The 24410-nt window shown below is 44.6% G+C and overlaps 1 protein-coding gene across 4 annotated transcripts in view; it reads right to left on the bottom strand.

The window, feature by feature from the left end:
• Setbp1 (SET binding protein 1) overlaps positions 1-24410 on the bottom strand; it is a 352676-nt gene that overhangs the window by 171718 nt on the left and 156548 nt on the right. For all 4 annotated transcript variants that reach the window (XM_048806301.1, XM_048806300.1, XM_048806302.1 and 1 more), the window contains exon 3: positions 3858-3911. In XM_048806301.1, coding sequence (XP_048662258.1) covers positions 3858-3911 — 54 coding nt within the window. The remainder of the gene's footprint in view (positions 1-3857; positions 3912-24410) is intronic.

Genomic DNA, 24410 nt, shown 5'->3' on the forward strand with positions numbered 1-24410 from the left:
GAAGGGTCTGTGCACAGCAGGGAGCCCCACACAAAAGTATCGCATGAATACTTGTTGAGTAAAATGGCAACTCAGTGACTGAGAGCCCTGTTTTCTCTACAGTGGAAATGTTTTCCTGTATGTCACACTTTATTCTCTTTTCACCTTTCACATCAATGTGCCCTTGGCCATAATTAACAATTAACATTTTAGAAACTCATTAAAAATGGCTGCCCTTCACAGACCGCTCTCACACTTGCCCCATCCTTGAAATACTAGTCCATTTTTCATCTTCTCTGAGATGAAAGGAAGTTTACATAGCAGGGAATACCGAGAATTTTAGCCCAGTCTCTCTTTTGTAGGGGATGCTTCTCCATAAGGTCACTTTTCCAACACTATGGCTGGGCACAGGGAGCCTGCAACTGATTGGTCTGCAGGCTTGTTATTTCTTTATCATACCCCTACCCAGGGCCCTCATCAGCATGTGCAGATGCTGGTTGGTGGGCCATCTACTACAAAGTTTCAGGAACCTTCACATCTCTGTAGGAACCAAGAAATAAAAAAAAAAAAATTAAAAAGTGAATTCCAAGAAGCTTTGCATGTTATTTATGTCATAGATCAGGGCACAGGGTGCTAGCCTCTGCTTGGATGCTCCTCGAAATCTCAGCCTGCAAAAGGCAAGTGAGAAGGGAGTATAAATAAATGATGGTATTGGTAACTAGTACAAGAATAGCCAGTTGCTAGGTGACTTTCCAGGGACCTGGGAAGCATGCAAACAAACAAAAAAGAAGGTAATAAAAAAAAAGCATATAAAATATGGCACCGATTTAAAAAATCTGATAGGTTTATATGTCTAGGCAGAACTAAGTGGGAAGATTATAACCCCAAAATGCCATCATCTGTGTTCCTGGGGTGGAATAAGAGATTTGCTTGTATGGTATTTGGTGTATTCTAAGTTTCTACAGTGAACATTTAGAGCTTTTAGGTTAGGGGTCAAGGAATACATGAAAAAGGAGAAGAAAACTTATACTAAAGAGACATGGATGCCAGCTCTTATTCTTCTTGGTGGTGGAGAGGAAGGGTCCAGCAAAAGGAGAAGAGGGTCCTCACTTCCAATTACCCAAAGGCTAGAAGGGAGGGAACTAAAGTATGTCCATTGCATCAAAAGGCAAGAACAAGATGTTAGAAGATAAAAGGAGTCATGTTTTGGTGGGTAAACCAAACAAGAGAGAAAAGTCAGGGTGGTTTAAGTGTGAATTTCAGAAGCTTGTACATCTGGGCTTTGAAAACTTGCTGAGAACATTATCACCTCCCAGTTAGGGCCTGACTCTAGGAAACAGTTGTAGCCCATGGCCCATAGGACAAGCTCATCACCTCTGGGAAGACCGCCCACCACCACCATACAGTAGCTTAGACAGTGTGGCCTCTCAGGACCCACCTGCAAAGTCATGTGTTCCTTTCTATGACAGAGCATGCTGCCTTTCAAAATCAATAAGGAAAGGGAGAAAGGCAGATAATCTCTTCTCTATCCTCCTTTGCTCTATCTAGATGCTAAGAGCACAGGGACAGACAGACAGAAAAGCCCAGCCCAATACAGATGCTACTTTCACACTTTCAAGGTCATCAAAGACTAGTGAAGAAATCATAACTATCTTCTTCAAGTGGTTTGCAACACCAACGAGCAAACAAAATGGGCATCAAAGGAAGAACAAAATCCAACTACATTCCAGTGATAAGTGTGGACCATGAGAAGGCTGAGAGGCTGGTCACAGTCATCTCAGGGAGGGTTCCTCCTGAGTCCCTCCTGACAGCCAGTGACAGGTCCTGCAAGGAACATGCCCATGAATTATTGCAGGCATCAGGATGCATGGGGCTGTTTTCATCTGAAACCCAGAGAAAGAAAGGGAAAAATAACAACAAAAGCCAACAATTTGGTGCAGTGGGGTTGGAGGGGCAGCCCAAACCATGTGGGCAGCTTTGTTTCTATTTGGAAAAGCACCCAAAGGGTGGTGTTGACTTGAGGCACATCCAAGTGGTTGTGGTTTTGACTTAGGAAAAACACTGGAGCATTAACTTTGATCTGGGCATTTGATCTGGGCATTACACGCTGGCCACAAGGTTCCTAGGACTTCCTGGCCTCAGGACCAGGCATCCTGAGAGTGAAAAATACACATGGATGCTTCCAGGCTCAGGGAGATGATATACAAATGGAATAATGTGAAAGGGCTGAGCAGAACCAGGGTACTGGAAAATGTGGGATGCAAGTCAGGGAGTGTGGAAACTGTCCTTCCAGGATCCTGCCTGCAAAAATGACAGATGAGCCTCAAACATGTCAAATTTTCTCTTCACTTAATAGTTCACGTTAAATCTAATATCTAATGGCATATGTAAATGAACATGAGAGAACAGCACCCCAGGAAGAAGCCATGCCCTTCCCTGATGTTCACATATTCACATACATACATGCATGCACCTTCTGTAAACTCAGTCCGCACTATGTACCTTTCCAAGCAGCAAAACAGTATTCCCTTTCCAATGAATTTTCAGACAAAAATTAAAAAGACACCTTCAGCTGGGATGCCAGTGGATATGCATGGAGGTGTGGGGGAGCATGGGATGTGCTTTAGCTTCACATTCCCTTAGGTCCACTAGAATAGGTACTTTAAATACTAGTTTTTAGTGACTGGCAAAAAGGCTCACTTGTCATCTATTTCTCCAAACTCCCAGCATCTCTGACAGATGATCCACAGACTCTGATGGAGACACTCCACACTGGCACAGGGGTCTAGTTTTTTACTTTCACTAATGGTCCCTGATTTCGCTATTCTTCTTCCTCCAGCCTCTCATGGTCCACTCTGTGTCCTTGTTCCCTCCCTCTATGTGATCTAGGGATACTTCCCTTAAGGGCTTTGTCCTCAGTGGAAGGACACTTAGAGGACGGAACACACAAGGGAGAAAGAAGCACAGTGAGGGCACCAGTATTCTTGCATGTGAAACATGTTTAAAGAAGAAAACATGCTAAATACATGAAACTCTTGCTATTAACAAATTGCTTGCCCTACTGAGAAGTATGCCAGCATCGGCTGTGAAGACTTTTCCACCAAGGCAGAGCATTATATGATCATAAGGCAAGCACTCGATTGGGGTGAGGACAAGTTTCATAAGGAAAAGGGACAGGGCCTGAGCACCAAAGCCATGGTTTTTACGGGATTGACCTTTCTAATATGCTGTATTTACACAGTCCCCTCTTCAGGAGGGGACTGGAGCTTCTGTGTGTCTGGTCTCTCTGTGTGTGTGTAGACAACGACACCCCTTCCAGAGACAGAGAGGATGATTTCCTATTTTCTCCTCTGCTAAGCAGGTCCCAGAAAGCCTCTGCCTGTACCCTCTTGTGGTTGGCCCATGGTGACCTCCAAACAGCATTCTGACAAGAGATAACAGTGGCCCATTTCCTGATCAAGATCAGCAAAACTCAACTGTCTGCCTCTGCAGGAGTCTGAAAATTAACAGAAATGTGAATATCCTGTCCAAACAGAGAAAAATACAGGGGAGGACTCCAGCCCCAACCCACCCTCTGCCTGCTTCAATTCAAACCTCTCCTAAGCTGGGTAACCTACCACTCAACATGCCAAACATCTTGATGTAAATTTTCTTTTGCTATAAAACACCAAGAGAGCAAGAATAGAATGAAGTTGTTCTGTCCACAGCGGGGTGAGAGAGGAGTTAGACAGAGTGGAGCTACCAGGTCATTCTCACGGTCAGAGATGCTGGAGGTCCCAGGTGGACGTTACTGTCCTGGAGTCAAGTTCATTCACTCATGACCAAACCACAGAACATTTTACTCACTTAAACTTTGGGAAAGCATCAGGGGAACTCACCTGTGGCTGAAATCCTTTGAGGTCGCTGGCTGCAAGGTCACTGGCTGTGAGGAGCTGGAAAAGAACAAAGGAGTTTTCCTTAATGATACTTCTCACAGTTTGCATACAGCATCCCCAAGACCTGGGCACAGCAGAGCCTGGATCAGAGCTCAAGAAGTATAGCCACTAGAGGTAAAGGTGATGTTTCCAGGAATCTAGACCGGATGGTCTTCTCTCTGTGTGTCCATCACCTCTCTGATTTCACCTCCCCCTTGCCGCCCTGCCCTCCTTTCCTTGTATGTGCTACCAATTCTGCAAAGGCCTTAAATAAGAACAAGGGCTATGGTTGGACTTCAGGAGAACTACTGGCTCCCTGAAACTGTTTGTTCATATAATTATGTGTGAATCTATAGATGTATACATTTCCCAAGGGAGAAGGCCCCTGGCTTTACTCCTACTATCAAACTAGTAATACAAGAAGTTAATAATTATGGTTTCAGAGACAAAGACCCATCTTCTCTGGGAAGGATTTTTCTTTTTCTTTTTTAAAATCAGAGCAATTAAAATGACCTTTTCTTCTTCTTTTCATTTACATGTGACTCAGTTTACCTCAATCCTTGTGCTGCTTGAGATTTTATTTACTATTTCGATGTTCATAACTTATACTTCAAACAATCATATACAACAAACAAGACAGGGTAAGAGTCAGGTTTATGCATATTTCCACACTTCTCTGCTTAATCAATGTTGAAGGGTAAGGTTAATATATATATATATATTCTCTGTAGTGCATGGCACCAGAAAAGCACCTGATAAAACACATGATTGATTAATGAAATAATCATATTCTTTATTGTTGCTTTAAAAAATGCTGGGAATGGGTGGGTAAAGAGACAAAGGAAAGAAGCTCATTTTGATTGCAGGGGTATGATGGCTAGCTTTGTTAGACTTGGAGAACATTCATGAAAACCAGGAAAGATTTCATGTTTTCTGTAACAATATTTTGTTTGATTCAAAAAAGAGAAGGAACCATGCTGGGCTCCAGCACCTCCAGCCTCCAGAAAAGCTCAATGGGATTTTTAGCTTCCCTCAGTGACTCTGCCAAAGGTGATACCTAAGTGTAGCTAGAGTTGAGGTCATTTTCTCACCTCACCTGTTCTGTGGGCAGGCATTCTGATAAACAACCAGTTTGTCCCCTCTGATTGTAATTAAACAACCAAGCAACAACCCGCTTGGCCACTTGCCTAGGCACTAAGGGACAACATCATTAGAAGACCCAGCCTCTGTCTTCAAGGGACTTGTAGTTTGGTTAAAGGGTCAGACATGTGCATTTCAATCCAAGTAGAATGTAGCAGAGGGCCTGGATCAAACTTGAAGGATGATACAAGAGAGGTCATGGTAAGGCTGTTGAAGTAAGATGGAATTTGAACTGAGCCTTAAAAATGAGAAGGTGGCAGGACTTGAAAGAGCACAGGCAGAGCGACAGAGGCTCACCAGTCCCAATACACCAGATTGTGTGTCTATCCAATGCTAGCCACAGCCCCCTCCAGGAGAAATGGAGGCGGGAGTAGGGGACAGGATTGATACACAGAGAATGGCCTGGGTCCCTGCACACTGGTTGCTGCTTTATGTAATTTTTCTTTATCAATTTTCACAACCCCTTCATGAGACAGAAAGTACCTCCACTTCATGGATGGGGATAATCAAGACTTAGCAAATTATGTAACATTTGCTAGGTCTCATGTTAGTACGTGTATTTAGGATTTAAATCCTAAACTACACTTTCTCAAAGTTCAGTCTCTTTTCATCTATGATAAGATGACTCTAAATTATAGCACATCGGAGACCATTTGTTGAGGGGCTGTGGCATAGGAAAAAGACGAGTGCTAGAGTGTTAGTCACATGAGCCACAGGCAGTAACATGAAGCTTGTATTCTGGTGAATAACCCTTAACTAACCCTTCCTCCAGACACTCTTACTTAGTTGGTGATGATCATCCACCCTTCTGAATTTATCAGTACAACCTAAGCCTCTGATCTGAACTGGGCATAGCGGGAGGAGGGCCAAATGCCGGTGGGGCTGGGTATGGGCAAGGGAGTAAACTTTGCAAGACACAGCCAGCAACACGTGTTTGCACATAGGAATCAGTCCAAATCCTCCAGGCCCTGTGTGGAGTAGCTAGCAGAAACCCTTCTAGCACCTCCAACAGGGCTCCCCAGGTAAGCGGGAGGCATGAGACCAAAAATGTACATTTCTCCTAGTCCTGAGACCCTGCCACTAAAAATAAACCACAAGTGTGTACAAAGCATCTTAAAATATGCACTATTTCCTCATGTCAGTGGTTTTTGGAATTGAAAAAAGACCAGATCCATGTGCTTGATTGGAACTAGAGATCCAGCATCTTTGGTTATGATTCATTATGTCTCTGACTCAAAGTTAAGGTTTATTCCACTCTCCCAGGTAAACTTAGATCCTCTTGTTCCTTCTCTCAGGAAGATGTCCAATGTGTACAGTTTAATTCTTAATTCTTGAAATTTCCATTCTGTGCTCTTGTATGGATCTTGTTCTTTTCTTTATTCACCTAACAAGAATATGCCCATCAAGACCATTTCTAACCAGAATACGGTTGGCATATTATCTTCTGTACATACACTTAGTCACTAAATAACCTGTTGGTCAAATAACTTAAAAGGAGAATATTGTCAACCCCGAGGTGAGGACGAGAATGAGTAAATTGCTGAGCGTGGAGAACAGAAGTGTGAGAGGCAGCTTAAGGCCTCCTTCAAGCTGACAAAAGGAAATGGCACTCAGCACCAGGCACGCTTCCTGCGTGAAGGAGCCACTCCAATATTTGAATGAATTAATCAGCTCCCACGATGGCAAGCCGGCGCTTCTCTACCCGCTACCGGTTTTATGAGAGAATATTGGCTTATACTTCAGTGTGTAGAAGTCAGAGGTTACATTTAAGCAAGAACTGTATGCAAGTGAAAGAGGCTGAACCGCGAATGAATGCACCACCAGACAGAGTGAGGGCTTTCCCTTTCCTGCAGATGAGACAGGGGCAGGATGAATGGGCCCATCCCCAGCTCAGCTGTGCTGGTTCCTCTGAGACTGAGTGGGAGGGTTCAGGGAGGTGGCATCAGAGATAGTATTCAAGTAATTTCTAAAACTCCTGCACTCCCTTATCTTGGACCTTCTGATTCTTTTCCTTTTTTTTTTTTTTTTTTCCCCAGTGCTGGGGATGGGACCCAAGCACTGTCTTGAACATGCTGGGCAAAGGGCGCTACCACTGAGTGACATCTCCATTCTCACACCTTGCAGATTCTGAATATGTTATTCACAGTCTAGTGGGCATTGACAGTGGCAGTTGACCTGCAAGCAGCCAAAGGCAAGCTTTGTCACCTGCCCTCTGTGTGTATGAAGAAACCTGTCTTTCCTCACCATCAAGCCACAACTCCCTGCCTGCCAAGCTCTAACTAAGCCGTAACCAAATGCAAGTTCTTGGGCAGAATACAACCCCTGCACTGTGAGCATTCCCCAAAGTGGGTGATTTCTTAGAAGACCACACATTCTGCACCCAGGAAAAAGTGCTCAGGTTTTGATTAGAAGTATAGGACAAGCAAGCCTTCCTATGTTTCAAAATCACAGGCCACCTAAATCTGGACTCTTCAGTGCCAAGGCCTGAAAAAGACAGTTGCCAGTTCCTGAGGAGGAAGAGGATATCACTGTGTCCTCAGAGGAATCAGCAGTCACTTTACGGGATCTGGGGTGAGAGAATGTGATCCTTGACAGTGGCAACCCCACTGGTCCCCTCCCTCCCTTCAACCAGAATGACTCTGCCTCTCCCTGTCTGTTGAATGCAACTTTATTGGAAGACAAATGTCCTACAACCAAAGCAAGTTTTGAAAACTCTTACTTTGTAGAAAGAAAAAAAAAAAAAAGCTAAGGGACATATCCAAGATCATATTGCTAGTTCACAGATGCCCGCACGACTCTCTTAACCCCCAGGCCATCTGAGGACGTTTCCTCTAATCAAAGGTAGCTTGATTAAGTGGACCTAGAATGGCATCCTCCGTTTTTAGTCTGAGGGATGGATGGGACTGATCATTTTGTCCAGTTGCACGCCAATCAGCTGCTGACTTTATACTGAAGGTCAGGTGGAAACATTCAGGAATTCAGGGGAAACTGAGGCAGGCAAGAAGAGATAAACCTGTTTTTTCACTAAAGCCATTGCCTACAAAAGCCCAGGACAAGACCCTTCCCCACTGTCAACCCCTCTGGCACCCTATTCCATTCAGTCCCACTGGGAAGCAGTGGCCATGGCAGCCTAGCTGTGTGGGGAGGAATTGATGACAGGCAGACAGAAAGCAGGAGGAAAATGAAATCCACCATGGCTCTAGGGACTTTAATCAGGCTGCAGTGAATGAAAAGGATCCTGCCTTTCCCAGGGTGGCTACTGTCTGCACCACTCCCAGCTAGAGGGCTGAGGAGAGAGAAGGGCAGACAGAATTACATATAAAAGGCAAAGGAAGGAGAAAATTGTTTCATCTCCCTGGTAGAGGAGGGCAGTGTTCCTGGGGCCCGGCTCAGACCAATCTCATTCCTGACACGTCTTAGTGCTCTCTGGAACAGTCCATGTTCAAATATTAGGAGAATGACCCTGCCTTCCGTTTTTGAAGCGATGTATGTAGTTTCTCTCTTGGCTTACAGGTTTTTTTGTTTTTTTTTTTTTTTTTTGAGGGGGAATCTATCCATGCTCAAAGGGAGGGCTGTAAGCGAAAGATGACAGGAGGTAAGGGAGCTTAAGGGGCTGAGAAGAGAAATCCCTTCAGTTTCCCAAGCAGAGGCATTTTGTTCTCTTGTCCTCCTCCTCTGCTCTCTAAATAGAATTCTCCCTTTGCTTCCCTCACCAAAATTCTCCCACAGGACAGCTCCAGCAACCCCATGACCACGGTGGGCCTAGGATGGTCCACTCAAATAGCCCCGCTCCTGCCTGCAAACTCTATAGTTTCTAAAGTTTCCTCCCTCTGAAGGATCTGTGCCATGTTACTCTCTCTCTTGTTCCCAGGGACATCATTCCCCTCTGCTGGCCCTCTATCAAAAATATGCACCACACCATGATAGGGTAGGGCCCAGCAGATCCTCACCCATCCTTCAGGATGACCCAGGACATTTGCATCTGGGAAGTGGGTCACAGACATAGAAGTGGAGGAAGGACAGGTCATGCTGGACATCTGGCTAGGAGGAACACAGACTGGCTGACAATGAGACAAACAGAAGCCTGGTGGCTCTGGGACCCTTCAGGTCATCTGCTCTTCCAAGATATTTCATCCCTTATGAGTTAGAGATGCTAGCATGTGAATGGATGGATGGATGCATGCATGCATAGGCAGGTAAGTAGAAAAATAAAGGATCAAAGACAACAAATGAGCCAAGTTCAAAATTTCCTTCAAAGATACCATCCTTTCATTAAGTGAGCCTTCTACCTCACCTTCTCTCCTTTCAATCTGTCCTCCTTTCCCTTTCCTGTTCTATGGGAAGGGGGTCTTCTATTTCCTCTTTATTTTGCGAAGCGTGACTTGCTCCTTATTTTGGGTATAGGAGAAAAGTTGACTCCATCCTGCTCCAACCCCTCAACTCACAAAAACATCTGCAGCAGCCCATGTAGAGGCAATGCCCCAGCAAGCCAAGAAAAGCACCCATTAATACGTGTGTTCAAGGGTGCTACAGTTTTAACTAGACTTACTCTAGAGGAAACTGAGGACCGGAAAGATTAAATAATTTATCTAACGGAAAGTCTGGAAAAATGAATCCAACCACACAGGTATAACCAAAAAAATGTTTTAGATGTCAAGATGGCTGGAGATTGAAGGATTATGAAGGGGTAGGAAGAATTCCAAGTATGTCAGGTATCAAGAGAGAAAAGAAGTCACACAACAGGCCCTGGACCACAGAAGGAAACAGGACATTGGAACAGGGGGGTGAAATGGAACCAGCAGGCTGCTACTCAACATAGGATGACAAATGGAACATGGTCACACAAAAGAGCATTAGACCCTGGGAGGGAGAAAACTTGTGTCCTAGCCCTGGTTCTGCTGCAACTCACTATGGCATATTTTAAAGGATCATTTAACCTATTCAAATCTCCTTTTTGCCACCTATTAAATGAACTCTGTGCTCTCTCTCATCCCACCCTTTCAGCATCTCAAAGTGTCCCTTTCATTTCAGGAATGAAAAAGAGATGGAGGGGGCACTATCTAGTTTCCTCTCTCCCCTCTCTTCCACCAACTGTCCCTTGAAAGTTCTTTCCTCCACGAGCTTGTCTACACATTCTGGAAATGTGACTCTGAAGACTCAGAGTTGAGGACAATGAGATGGTTCTGCACGGTGGCTCCAGTACTGGTTTACAAGTAGGAGTTTGGACAGATGGCTACATGAGTTCGGCCTCCAGTGAGGCAGAAGTCAAATCCACCTCTGAGCTGAAGGTAAACAATCTTCCAATTCAAAGGGCATTCGTTCTAACTGCCAAGGCATATGGGCTGGGTAGTACAGAGGCCAAGGAGCTGACTTCCCACTATACTAAGAAGAGAGTCACATACTTGATGTTGCCATTTTAGCTGGGCTGTATCTTTTTGCTAAATACTTTCAGTCTCGTGGAGTTCTAAAGGTTAAACCTGAAACTACTGACAGCTCCAGCACAAACTTCAGGTTCCCTTTCCAAAGAGCCATGAGGATGACTAATAGGAACTTAGTGTATAACTCCAAGCAAGCCTGGTCTCGATTGCATCTATTTGTCTTTTATTGTTCTTTGAATGATGGGGTTCTAATATTTACAGGTGAGATCTGTAACAAATTCCCCTAGAGATGGAGCCAAAAGAGGTTTTACCTTTTGTCTTTTTCTTTTTTTTTAAAGATCCTTGTGCAACCTTGATAACGTCACCCATGCTCTTACAGTGGTGTGTATATTTGGTTGTTGTCCAAGGCACAACTACTTCATCTTCTGGGTGGGAATGTCTTTAATCCCCTGCTTTGCCAAGGAGCTGTAACTACCAAGACCTAATGAAAGAAAAGGCCTCTGAATACCCTAGTCTAGAACCCACTGAGATAATTATCTTGTTTTATGTCATTCGGATCTGATAAATCTACAAAATGCATCTGGCCCTTTTTGTACAGTGTAATTCTTTTCAAATGCATTGTTCCTCAGATTGAGAAAATGACTCCATAGCAGGCATCTTGTCTGCTGTTGGGGGTGGGGGGCGTTATGGTAAACCTAGCATAAACCGGTGATATGAATGATAAAATCACCATATCATAGGCATTGCAGTAAAATTGGCTTAAGAAAGTTAAGGAATCTCAGAAGTTCATTTCCCATAGGTGGTGCATTGCATTTTAGTCTGTTGGTTAACTCATGTCAGCTACTTTTGAAATTATTGTTGGAGGTTTTATCAGGTTTTCCATGATGCTTCCAACATTTTGATATGAACCAGGCAGGAGAAACCTATAGAACTGATTTTCCAACTGTGTCCCAGGGAGCCCTGGGGAATTTTAAAGTGGGACAGAGGAGTTCCAGGCACCAACCAAACCACTTTATCCACAGCAGCACAACTTTTATGGGTGTTTTATATTGAACTTCTCTCTTAAGATTCACTGGATTTAAAACTTTGTAAAAATGAAATTTTGAAAATTCACATCTTAAGAGACCTCTCTATAGGTGAGCAAGCCATTCCCAGGGTGAGAAGAGTTTCCTTGGGGAAAGAGAGGCAACCAGTTCACCACCTTAAAAATGCTACAGTTGTCGTCTCTTAGAAAAGGGAGCTGGACATGTGTCCAGATCTTCTTTAAACATCATAGCCTTTAGTACTTGCTACGAGTTACTCACAGGAAAGATGCTTTCTCTTCGTTTCTTTACCATTTATGCAGAGAGTGATGTTTGCTGTTTTCATCTCAAGTTCAGCAAGCAGCATGCTTAAGAAAGCACAACTAATGTACCAGGAAAGAAAAGAGCTAAAGAGATGTTGCTTCTCGGGAGCACAATCTGGCTGTAGGTCCTTTCCTTAGAATAATATTAAGAAATCACATTGCAAGCATCTGTGGGCTGTTTCCAAAGTCAGTAAAAAGCCAATAAAGGAGGTCCCCCTCATTGAACACATGCCAAGCAAAGCTGGATGCTAGGGGCATATCCACTCTTGTCTCCCTTTTCTCATCATTTACTGAAATTCTGCTTAGAACTGACCAGATGATCTGCTCACTTGGCTGCGAGACGAGTATCAAAGCTTTCTAATTCATCCCCTTGGTGAATCCCAGGAAATTGATTTACACCCCTAGGTTCACTCAGCAGCAGAGAATGGAAAAGTCAGAGGTGCCTGCTTCAGAGAGTGTCTGAGCACTGGAGTCAAAAGCTCTGTTCAGGATAGCCAATTTGGCAGAGAATCTGGGTCCCCTGGGCCAAATCGAGAGCAATTAATCACAATTACAGGTGGCCATCTAAACGGGATAAAGCTAAGCTGGACCCAATGATAACTGAACCTTGTAGTTGCAGGTAGTCACACTTTTATAAGCTTCAGGTTAAAAAAGGAAGTATCTCCTCCAGAAAGCCAACCCTGAACTCCAGGCAATTATGTGAAAAATAGTGATGATTTTTCAGGACCTACTTTTGAATGTTCTTGACTTAGATAGTTTATTTCATCATTCCTCTGAATCTTCACACTATCAGTTCAGGATAGTATTATTTTTTTTTCCAGTGTCTACTTGAACATACTGAGGCTCAAACTAAATAAAGTCCCCCAGGGTTATAGAGGCAAAATGAGGGAGAAATAAAATTGGAATGTAGCTCCAAATCATGGAAAGTGCAATCTTCTATCTTAGCCATCTATGACCCTCTCAAGAATCCCTTAATAGAAAGTTGCTATCACCCTATCTGCTACCATAGAGGCAGCCGTGACACCCAAGGACATGGTTACCACAGCTACCAAGGTCTTCTGTAACTCACCATGAAGGCAGGAGTCAGGCTTCCTATCATGTCTGAACAGCATCAGAGTGTAGGCATTCAAGCTAATAACTACAGATGTTCCTCTAAATTTTTTCTGATCTCAAGTGGACTTTATCCAAAGATCTTCATTTCTCAAACTGGCTGATCAAGAAATCAATAGAGACTATGCTGTCTGTACACTGCTGTGAACATTGCTAATTATACTGTGTATCTTGTTTCACTGAAGTTTCCTTCCTTCCTTCCTTCCTTCCTTCCTTCCTTCCTTCCTTCCTTCCTTCCTTCCTTTCTTCCTTTCTTCCTTCCTTTCTCTTTTCCTTCCTCCATTCTGGTAAATGAGGTCATGCCAAGTCTCAGGCACCATCAGAGATGCTAGGAATCCCCAAAGCCTAGGAAATGATCTTCAGGGATCAGCTTATGGCACTAAATTCTTTCAAGAACCTCATAAAGCAATACTAAAAGTATATTATCATACACATGAGAAAACAGAAACTAAATGACATTAAATAACTTATTCAAAGTCACTCAATTGTACTTGACAGACCCACACATCATACACAGTTCTATCTGAAACTAAAGCCTATGTTCATTATCAGCTGCTTCCTGTGTGTGGCACAATCCAAGTGCTGACATGGGCCATGGCATTCCACCTAAGAAAGGTCTTTTAGAGACATGATCTAAGATAGACAATAGGTAAGTGTTCATAAAAAAAAAAAAGAATAAGCAATAATGGAAGGGATAACTACATCCTGAAGAAGATGATTATAATCATATAAGTGGACACTTTAAACATTGCAGAGAAATGGGAAATCCTAAATAAGCCATCTTTATCACTACAGATGTGAAACATGCGATTATGTCATCTTTGAATCCAACATAGCACAAGAACTGTAAGGAACATAAGTAGCAAGGACAATTTTGTCCCTAACAGAAAGAACAAACTGGATAGCAGCAGGCAGGAACTTTGAGGCCAAAAGACAATCACTTTCATTAATAGGAATTTCAAAGTGTTTGCAAGCAACAACCTTCACAGGACAAAAACTTTAAAAGAGAGTCTTTGTCTACCAAATACCTTGGCTTAGGGTTTTCATCACAAAGATTACTAAGTATTTTTAAAGAAGTCAGAACAAGTTATTTACTTCCTTCTTTTAACCAACCAACTGGAATCTGCTTGCTTATATGTTTTGCTATTGGCTAAAGTGAAAATCTCTTTGAATTGCTATTTGAAAACTATTTGCATGGTTTGCAACCTCTTCCACAGACAGCCCTTCTCTTGAATCAGAGTCACAGGTATTGTAAGTGCTGGGGTCAGGCTCCTGATCTTCTTCAAGACTGGGAACACTTTGAGGACTCAGATACCTGGCTATTTCCAAATTGGTTTTTCATCAATGAAGACATACAGCAGTGTCTGCCACAGCTTCTCAAAGTGTTCCCAGGAAGTGCACCAAACAAAAAGTCCTGGGAAGACAGGAATAGATTCTCAGCATGATAACTTTCAAGCAGGCCTGGCTCCTTGGAATATAAGCACGCTCTGGTACTTTGCTAAAAAATGTGTCCCTCTTGTATTTTGCACAGGATTTCTGAAAGCAGCTGGTTTACCCGAAACTCTCCCTGGCCTGGATATGTGTGTGTTTGTGTCTCGCAAAATCTTGCTTCAACCAATCACAGTTTGCTAAAAATGCAATGCTCTCTGTGATTTCACTCTGAAGAACTTTGTAATCAGATCCTGGAGGTAGCTGGAAATGGAGGCTTCCTTCTTGTCAAACGACTCAGTTAAATATAGACTAAATCCCCCAAAACTTCTTCCCCAATTCATATATCTTTTAACTGTTTTCCCTGAACTCTCATGCATCTGACTCACAGTGCACCCACTTTTGGACAAACCTGCCCAGAATTTCTAGCTGACTCAGTTGTCTGGTACTCGTCTATGCTTTTCCCACTGAGGCAGAGTACAATGAATATAATACACAAAGGCACATCAGCAGGGCTGAAAGTAGCAGTTAACTCATTCTGAGACTCCTTTAGTAATCATATGACTGTGGGCTTTATTTATTTACAGCCCAAGTGAAGAGTCCACCACAGGGATTGACAAGTGTGCATTTCTGCAGCCACAGGAATTCACTGGCAGTGTGACCTTGGGCAGGTCACACCTCTGACTGACCAATACTCATAATCCAATAGCCTCTGAATCTAGGAAAGACATGGGTGGCCCTGTCACTCACCAAAGGCCTTATCAGACTTCATACAAATTGTCTATTGCTAAAGGCAGGGATTATCAATAGCCCACTGGTACCTAAGGGTAAAATATCATAGGAAAAAATGGCATAGTGGCAAGGATCTTGGAACAACTGCAGAGTTGGCAAAGCCAAAATGTGTCTTTAGGAGGAGCCCTGTGCTCATCTCTCAATGAGTAAGTAAGAGATCTACTTTTTCTTTCCACATCTCATTAGGAAAATATCCACTATCAATCAATTATACCATAATTACTATCCCCAGGATAACTGTTTGCTATGTTCACTTCTAACTAGGAAAAAAAAAAAAGCTGTAGTCCCCATGCCCTTTAGTAAAGAGAAATTCCAGATCTAAGTAAATAATAGGGGTGTACAAGGTTCATGATTTGGAGGGCAGAGGACCATTACTTCATGGAGCTATATTACTCTGGCTCTGGGGGAGAAGAAGCACAGCACAGTAGAAAAGTCTTATCCAGCCATGTCTACCCACCTGTCTGCGTTGTAGGCATGAGATTGACCAAATGGCCCATCCTCCCCATTCACCTGAGGCTTCCCTCAACCTTGTGGGAGATGGTGCATCCCAGTTTTAAGGCACATTAAGTATGTCTACACAAAATTTAAAAGACTTGGTCAACAGGGCTGTCTTTAAATTAAGCATTATCCTCCATAACCTAGTGGGTGCCAAATGGCAAGTGTTTGCAATAACCAAGTCACAGGAAATGCTGTGCTCTTCCACGATATAAAGTATCTTTACTATATCAAGAGTGGTGAAGTATGAGGTCTTTACTCCCTAGACCTAAAAACATTCAAGCAAGGATCCCGTTTCACCATCTCAGCAAGTGAGAAAGGAGAAAGGGAAGAAATTCTGCTGCTTGTTTTGAGAGTTGGAGGAAATGAGGCCAACACTCGGTCAGTGACTTTCCCAGGGACATTCTCTTGGCTTTGGAAGTCTTCACACCACAAGGATGGGATTATCCAGACCAGCCCCTGCCCTGCAGGAATCCCCTTCTCCAACTTCTCTAACAGATGGGGACCCAGCTTGAGCACTTCAGTTCACTAGCACAGCCATCTTCTTCAGCAAGTTCCACCTGTGCTCAGTTGCAAACTGCCTCATTGAAACTCATCCCCCTAGTTCTGAGGAACAAAAGTCAACTTCCCCCCACCCCACACACACCCTTATGATCTTCTCGTGAAACAGGAAATGTGAGCCCCATTTTACAGATGAGGAAGCAGAAAGACTAAGTAACCCACTCTGTGACACATGTCTGAAGTTAGATCCAGACACCAAGCTCATAGGATTTTGGATTCCTGCTCTCCCTTTGTACTCCAGTCCTGCCCATGGGCACACATGATAGCCTGCTAAGTCCTCTTGCCATGGGCCAGCCCCTGATACATTTAAGGACAGGCACAATCTCTGTACATCCCCAGGCAGGATTTCCCAAGTGCTTCCAACTCTTCCTTTCTGGACATTGTCCCCAGTTTCATAGCTTACATAAAAAGCACCCCCACCTCAAAAAATGTGGCTTCCAGATCAGATCACATAGCACCAACAGGAGGAGTAACTGCCACTAACCAGTCATGTGCTGGAAAATCTTTTTAACAACTGGATCATTGGGAGGTGGGGTGAAGAAAGGCCGTGCCATGGGGCATTTCCAAGTTTCATAGTGGAAATACTTACACGGCTTCAAGTCACTAACCTGAAGTCACTAATGGAAGAGTTGGGAAGCAGTGTGCCCAAGGGGCTCTTGCTGCTCAGTATGAGCTGGCTATAGCACATCCACATGAGCCTAGCTGCTTAATATCATCAACTTGACTTAGATCACTTTTGGGATAATAGAGTGTGCCGTATAACAGGAACACACAGAGTGGTTGGTATTAAACTTTGCTCCTTTAACTGCCCGCAAAGCTGATGATCCTCTGAACTCTTTTGACATGAGATCATGGGCAACGTGTCAGGGGGGCTTTGGCCATGACTCTGCTGTGGCTAGTTTTTAAGTGACCACCTCAGCCTAAGGTCAACCTTTGCTATCCTGGGCTTAGAACAAGGTGGGCAGGAGGTAGCTGGAAATATTGGCTTTTCTGTGGAAGTTTTTATTAGAAACAGGGGGACTCCCCATTGCACTTTCAAACTCTTTTGGCCAAACATTAAATACCCCAAGGTCAAATTTATTACTGGATCCAAGAGCCCAGAGAACTCTTGGCATTGGTGCTGACACCCTCTTATCTCCCTTGCCTCCCTTAAGTCCTGCAATTTAGCCAAGACAGCTGCTCATTCCCCACCAAATGCTGAGAGGTTCAGTCTGAACACAAAAATAGACACACCCAGTCATCACTGCGTTCACGGACCCAACGTCAGAAACTAAATACACTCAGTACATTCTCTAATGAGGGGAAAGAGAAGCGGGTAGATGATTAGGTGGCAAAAGGTCAGCGTTTGAGCTGGTCCCTGAAGAACCCCAGTAGGTACCTGGGAGAAGCATTTGCCTGCCTGCACTTGGGCTTCCTTATTTCTGCAAGGATGTCCCAAGATCCTGGCTGGCTCATAGGATTTGAGGAAAATAAAACAGGAGGGAGACCTGACTGTGCTTTACACCTGTTATAAAATGAAGGATTTCGCTGGGGACACTATTATCTCTTCATCTCTTCTGTCCCCGGTAATGCCCGTGACCACACAAGGACACAGTTCGGGGAAAGGAGGCACCACCAAGCCTCTCTGTGGATCTGGCTGTTCTTGGCTGGGAGCCTGGGATTCCTCTCTGCAGGTAGCTGTGTCCCCCATGGCTCCACACCTTGCCCCACATGGGTTGTGGAGGGAGCGAGCTGTGTTGTTCTGTGGTGCAGAACAAGGCACAGCACTAGCAAAGCTCACAGCATGTCACTGGCCACAGGGGCATCTCCAAGGAGGCTGGGTGTGCTGATACTGTTGTGTTCAGGGCCCATGTGTATTGCCTCCATTTCCCCTTTGTCTCTGAGCAGTGCCCACCACCCGGAGGGGCCTCTGCAGGAGGATGGAAGAGGGTGGGGCAGGCCTGATGGCTGCAGCCCCCTGGCCTGTGCCTGTGCATCTCATTATTGAGCCAGACTGAATCAAAGCAGCCCTGCGCAGCTGCTGTCCTGTTTAATCCATTCGTAATCAAAAGTGATTAGCATGGATGCCTGGGCGCTGAGGTTATTGTGTGTGTGATCAAAGCCAAGGCTCCTGCCCACTTCCCAGAATGGCCTGCACCTGGGAGGGCATGGAAGGCCATGAACCTGGGGCATGGGGTGGGCAATTGCTGGCAGTCAGAAGGAGAGTGAGTTCCCTGATTGGTGCCTAGGCACAGCAAGTGTAGCTTTGCCTGTGTGAGGCTCAGAAGGTTTAGGAAGGACCCTGGGAAGGACACGCCCTGGTTTCCCTTTAGAGGCTGGCATTCCCAGCCCAAGGAATGGACCATATGTTAGGAGAGATAGACAGTGGACAAGCGGGACTCTGGGACACACAGAATTCTTAAATACCCTAGTCTTATGGAAGAGGGCACTGGGACTGAGAAGAAAGAATCGTAGACTATGCCTGGCAGATACTTGTGTATGTAGAGGGAAGTAAGGAGGGGATTGGGCTAGGAAGAGGACAGGAGAAGGGGAAGGAATGAGGGGAGGTGAGTGAAGTACAGATAGCCCCGAGTCCGCGCAGGCTAACACTGACAGAAGAGACCACCACGGCTAAAGAAGCAAAGGTGGCCAGAAGAACTGGAGTCAAGATGCACTGGAGCCTCTGATAGGGTATATATTCCTTCCCACACCCCAGCTTCAGCAGCTTTCTGAGTTGCAACTGTCTAACACAGCAAGATCCCAGCTTAGATTGCATTCTCTATAAATTCTGCCTGATAAAGCTTGATGTATCCCATCTCTCTGCCAATCCAGATTACAAACATCTTGATGATCCAAATGAAGACTCAACCCTTTCGAGAAGCATTCCCAGAGGCTCCACCTCTAAACGGTTCTACCATGTTCTATCTATGCCACTCATTTGACAGTTGTATGCAGGGTCCTTCAGACAGCTCTTGGGATCACAGGGTAAATCCTTTAGCTCTTGGATGATGACAACATTGCCAACAGCACATGAGCCCTGACCCATCATCCAGCTGTTGCCTTGAACACTTCAGGACACATCCCACCTGCCCTGGGTCTTTGAAAGGAGACTTGGAGCTTTTGAAGGGCAGGTGCTAGAATTCTATGGGTTTGCACCTGTCACCAGGACCAATCACGCTCCTCAAACTACTGTAACAAATGTCTGCTAAATGGTGAATGAAAAACACACATTTTGGAATGATTGTAGACTAAATTAATCTTCTATTTTAATATATATAATTTTAGTTGTAGACGGACTCAATACCTTTATTTTATTTATTTTTATGTGGTGCTGAGGATCGAATCCAGTGCCTCACAGGTGCTAGGCAAGAACACTACCACTGAGCTACAATCCCAGCCCTACTGAATTAATCTTGACATGGTCAGTTAGGCTCCCCAGGGCAATGCTGGGTATGTCTGGCTCCCTTGATTAACAGGAGATTCTAATACTCCACATGATGAAGAGTCATTTTTTACTTGCTTACATCTTTTAGACATCTATGGTTTTCTAGAATGTGAATTCCTTGATATGTCATGTTTCTAATAAGAATTTTTATAAGTAAATTAACGAAAAGGAATATCCAGGATCCAATCTGTAGAAAACATTGTGGGGTCCTTCACCCAAAAATTAGATACAGTTTGGGAAGTGAGAGTCAAATGGGAAGATTTGGGGGAAGGTTAGAAACATTTGCAATAGAACCTGAAACTAAGAGAGCTAATCTTTCTGACTTGTGGATGATGTTGAAAGACAATCAAGGATGCCATATTAAACCGGTGACTACAGGCAATGATGAACTTTTAATAAGCACCCAGGAGTGGGGTGCTTTTTACATGTCTCACTAATGTCTCGCAGAATCTTTCTGGGTAGCACAGCAATTCCATCTCGGAGGTCAAGAATCTGAGGCTCAGTGAGTGCAGCTGTTGACAGAGGCCATTCGGTCAGGACGTGATAAAGATGAGGGCTGAAATTCTGTCTCTCTGATCCTGGAGCCCATGTCCTCTTCTTTGAGACCTGCTCCTCCTCCAGCTCCTCCCCATGTCAGAGAGGCCTTGACTGGGGCCTGGCCATCCGGAGGCCCATGCAGGCACCTCAGGTCCTGCTCACTCACACTTGAGTACCCTGCCAAACAGTGAGCCATCTCCAACTCAGACTGCCCGAAGAAACATCAGAGCACTTTCAAATTGAATCCTCTCATTTTACGGATTAGTGCACTGAAGTTCGAGAAGGTTAATCACCTGCTCAAGACCACAACACTTGTTAGTGGTAGGTCCAGGCCTAAATCCCCCATCTCCAATTTCAGTTCGATTGCCATTATTATCGAATTGTGGGATCTGAGTAGAACAGAGGCTGTGATGTGGGGGTGTGGGGGGGGCTGTCTTTTCAGCACTGTTATGACATGGACAAGACCCTACCTAAAATGCTCAGAGGTGTTTTACCAATATATTGCCAAGAGGGGAACAAGGGCCCTATGCCAGCTGCCTCCCTCTAGCAGCAGACCCTTGTGGCTGTGGCACAGGCATCCATTCAGCCAGGACATGGTGCATCTTTGTGGTCTTTCCAAGCTGCTATAGCACCAGGGACTTGCAATGAATACAAGAGATGCGGGAGAGCAGGTGGAGATTTTCTTCCCTGATTTTTGAGAGTCCACAATTTCAGCTTAATTTGTAATAGATGGTGAGCGTACAGAAACTGACAACAGGGCCATCAGCGATTCTGTTAGTAACACTTGAGGCCACAGCACTTCAATATGACTAGAGCCAGCTGTCCAATGCACAGAACGACCTTTGGCCCCATCCTTGGAGAAATGTAATTCTCTTCATGCCTCTTTCTGTCCACAGGGAGTTAGAAACCAGAGCTGCCAGAATAATCAGAAGGCTTCCTAATGACAATGCTCAAACAAGCAGAGATTACGCATTGTCAGAAATGTAATCTGCAACTCTCCTCATCTGTTTCATTGTGTTTGCATTTTTAAAACTACCTCTCCAGGAAGAAATGAGACAGTTGGAGGCCCTCCCTGTACTCACACCTAGAAATGCATTTGTCTTCTTCATCTAAAAGACCAGGGGGAAATTTAGAATGGTGAATCCAGAGACTTTCTAATATTGTGACTTCTAGCCCATGATGTATGACTGCATGTCTCCTCCAGAGACATATAACCAAACAGGGATTAACTCTGTGTCCTTCTATAAAGCAAAGACAGCTTCCCTGCATGCTACTCCCCATCGTTTTGACATCTCCAGAGATAGGGCACAGACACATGTGTGCTGACCTGCTCTTCTAATCCATTCCTTCAAAACTGCCTAGTGGCTTTCCATCATTTAAAATGATGTTTGCAATCCTTACCATGGGTTTCAAGGCCTCTGTGACCTGGCTAAGCCCTGCCTATCTCCAACTGATTCTCCTGTCCTTGGATCACGGACTCACTGGGCTCCAGCCACAATGGCCTTTTTGATGTCCTTAGTTACTTGTACTAAAGAATCTCTCTCTCTCTCTCTCTCTCTCTCTCTCTCTCTCACACACACACACACACACACACACACACACACACAGCAGAGACTTTAATTTAACTTAGCGAGGTAGGGTAAGGTTCAACCCTAGAGAACTTTAAAGTGTTGCCAGGGTAATTATTATGTTGAGCCAGAGGTGAACATTAGGGCTTTGATGCTTGCTATTCTCCCTCCTTGGAATGCTCTCTCCTGGGATGCCTGTTTCCCCTCTTCTCACTTTATGTGGGTCTTGACATGTAACAGAAAGGCCTCCCTGGGTTAGACTCTCCAGATTGGCATGTCTTCCTCTCCTCTATCACTCTCCACCCTCTCATCCTGGTTTATCTTCTTTATAACATCCTTTCTACCTAGCATTTTATTATGTACCTGTTAGCTCATTATTTCCCCAGCACTGTCCCACCCCTCTTCAGTGTAAACTCCACAGTGCAGGGTCTTGTCATGTGTTATGCACAGCTCTGTCCCAACACTATCTGCCACACTGTAGGGGCTCAGAGAGGTGCTGTTGAACACAACAATGCATGAGACGGGCTCTGCTTTGTGTCCCTGGCACTGGAGATGGGTTTCCATCAAGCCATTTCCACTTCCTTACACAATTGCAAGCCAAATTTGGATATTTATCTGATGGCCCTGAGTGCTCTTTTTTTTTTTTTTTTTTGCTGATCCTGAAATCATCAGCTCCTCCCAGAAAGCACAGAGCAGAGGACAGAGATGCTAATGTGATAAATAGCCAGCCAGGCACCAGGTGGAACCATGTAAAGCAGGAGGCAGACACATGGCTTGAGTGGCCTCTAGCTGGGACTGGCTTTTTTGAAACAGGAGGCTTGGGAAGTCGAAAAGTAGACTCCACAGTCAGGATGGGCATCCCAATCAAACTAGGGTTTATGAGAATCTTCTGAAGCCTCACAAAACTGGACTTGGTCATTCAACACAAATTTCTTGTGTGCTCACTGTTTAAACAATTAGAGTGCTCAATGCAGAGTTCATCTACTCTTCTAGCCCGGGGTTGCTAATCACTGAAGACTTTTAGAAAATGTATAAAACTCAGATATTTCAATTCACAGGTTAGAACAAAGCTGGACACATATTTATGATTCCACTTATAGAAAATGTCCCAACTGGACAAATCCACGGAGATGGGAAGTAGCTTAGTGGTATCCTAGGGCTGGGGGGACAAGAAATAGGGAACGATTGCTAAGGGGTATGCGTTTCTTTTGGGGGCTAAATAAATACACACAGGTGGTTGGGAAGTGTTTCCAGGACTGAGAATCAGTGGGCTTACTCCCTAAATTATCTTCTGACCTCTCTGAGGGGTGAGATGAAGTAGATTCAGGGTTAAGCCCTAGGCAACAGGTAAGAATGAGGCTCCTTAAAAATCTTAAAAATTAAGATCCCTGAGCTTCTAGGCAGAGGCTGGGAGGCTCCTGTTCTGACACCACCAGGGGTCCTCTGCTAGGAACTGGGGTGGAAGAAGAGTGAGATTCAGACACAGTTAGCCTCTCCTCCTTTCCCTAGGAAGCCCTACTGTTGCCAACTACACGTTTTGCAACCTGAAAATCTCCACTGAATTCCTATTTCCTCCAACCCCTACCAAGCTGGGTTCCCTCTTGATTGTAGAGTAGATTGTAATTAATTAGAACTAGGCTCGCTGGAGAATTTAGACATGAGACAGCAGTGGTTGACGGCTGGTTTTTGCCCAGAATAAACTTGGAGAGAACACTGAGCTGGCTGTACATGTCCCCAGAGCTGTTGGACACAGCACCATGCTCCAGGCAGTGCAGGATGTGTAGAAATGAGCCTTCCCTCTCGAGGCCTGAGGCCCCAGAGACACCAATAGCAGTTTTCTTCCTCCAAATTCAGTGCACTGTGCAAACCAGTAGGGAAATGAATCACCCAGAGACCAGAGACTGACTGCTGAAGGGCATCAAGAAGGATATCTTGGGACCCTGAATGGGAATTCAGTTCCCTGGCACCACGTGAGTTAATGAGAGGAAGTGTGCAGCCTCCTAGTTTCTGGAAAGTTCTGTGTATAAAGGACTTTTAGGCAGCTCTGGAGGGGCCAAGGGTAACGAGGAGAATATGAGGAGGCTGGAGGGCTGCCTAAGACTCCTGGAGATGTTCTGGCCTTGGGAAGAACCATGGTCCAAAGGGGCCATTTAAATGTGGGTGTGGACACCAAATTAGTGAGAAGAAGCACCACCTACTCCAAATCTTCCCTATTCTAAGATTTAAAGAAAATGAAATATTTATCTCTCATCACTACAATTGAATATTCTAGCCATTACCTTATAGAAAAAGAGGAGAGCAGAGTGGACCTCGTCTAAGCCACTCAGAAAGTGCAAGCTTGCCCTTGCATGATCAAAACCTACCTGTCACTGATTTCCATCAGGAGCCTTCTCTCTACAAAGCCAATTTCTTTCCAGGTCCCAGGCATGGGTGTGACTGTTACATCGTAATGAAAAGCAAATTTTTCCTAGGCTGTGTGTACCAGCCCTGGGCCAACCTTAGCTCTCTTCCTAGAGTGAAGTAAAAAGCTCCTGCGTGTCTTTTAAAGCCTCCCTGGTCATCAACCCCTTCCAGCAATCTCCTCTTCCAAACCTAGAGACTTCAATTACTGAGAACACTTACAGAGACACTTAGCATATGCTGCCTTGCTGAGTTGTCCAACAGATATGGGTTTTTAACTTGCCCCTCCTGCTGGACAGTAATAGCCAAATGACAAAACCCACGTTTTCTCTTTCCTTA

Source organism: Marmota marmota, unplaced genomic scaffold (assembly GCF_001458135.2).
Source record: "Marmota marmota marmota unplaced genomic scaffold, marMar, whole genome shotgun sequence".
NCBI classification, from domain to species: Eukaryota; Metazoa; Chordata; class Mammalia; order Rodentia; family Sciuridae; genus Marmota; species Marmota marmota.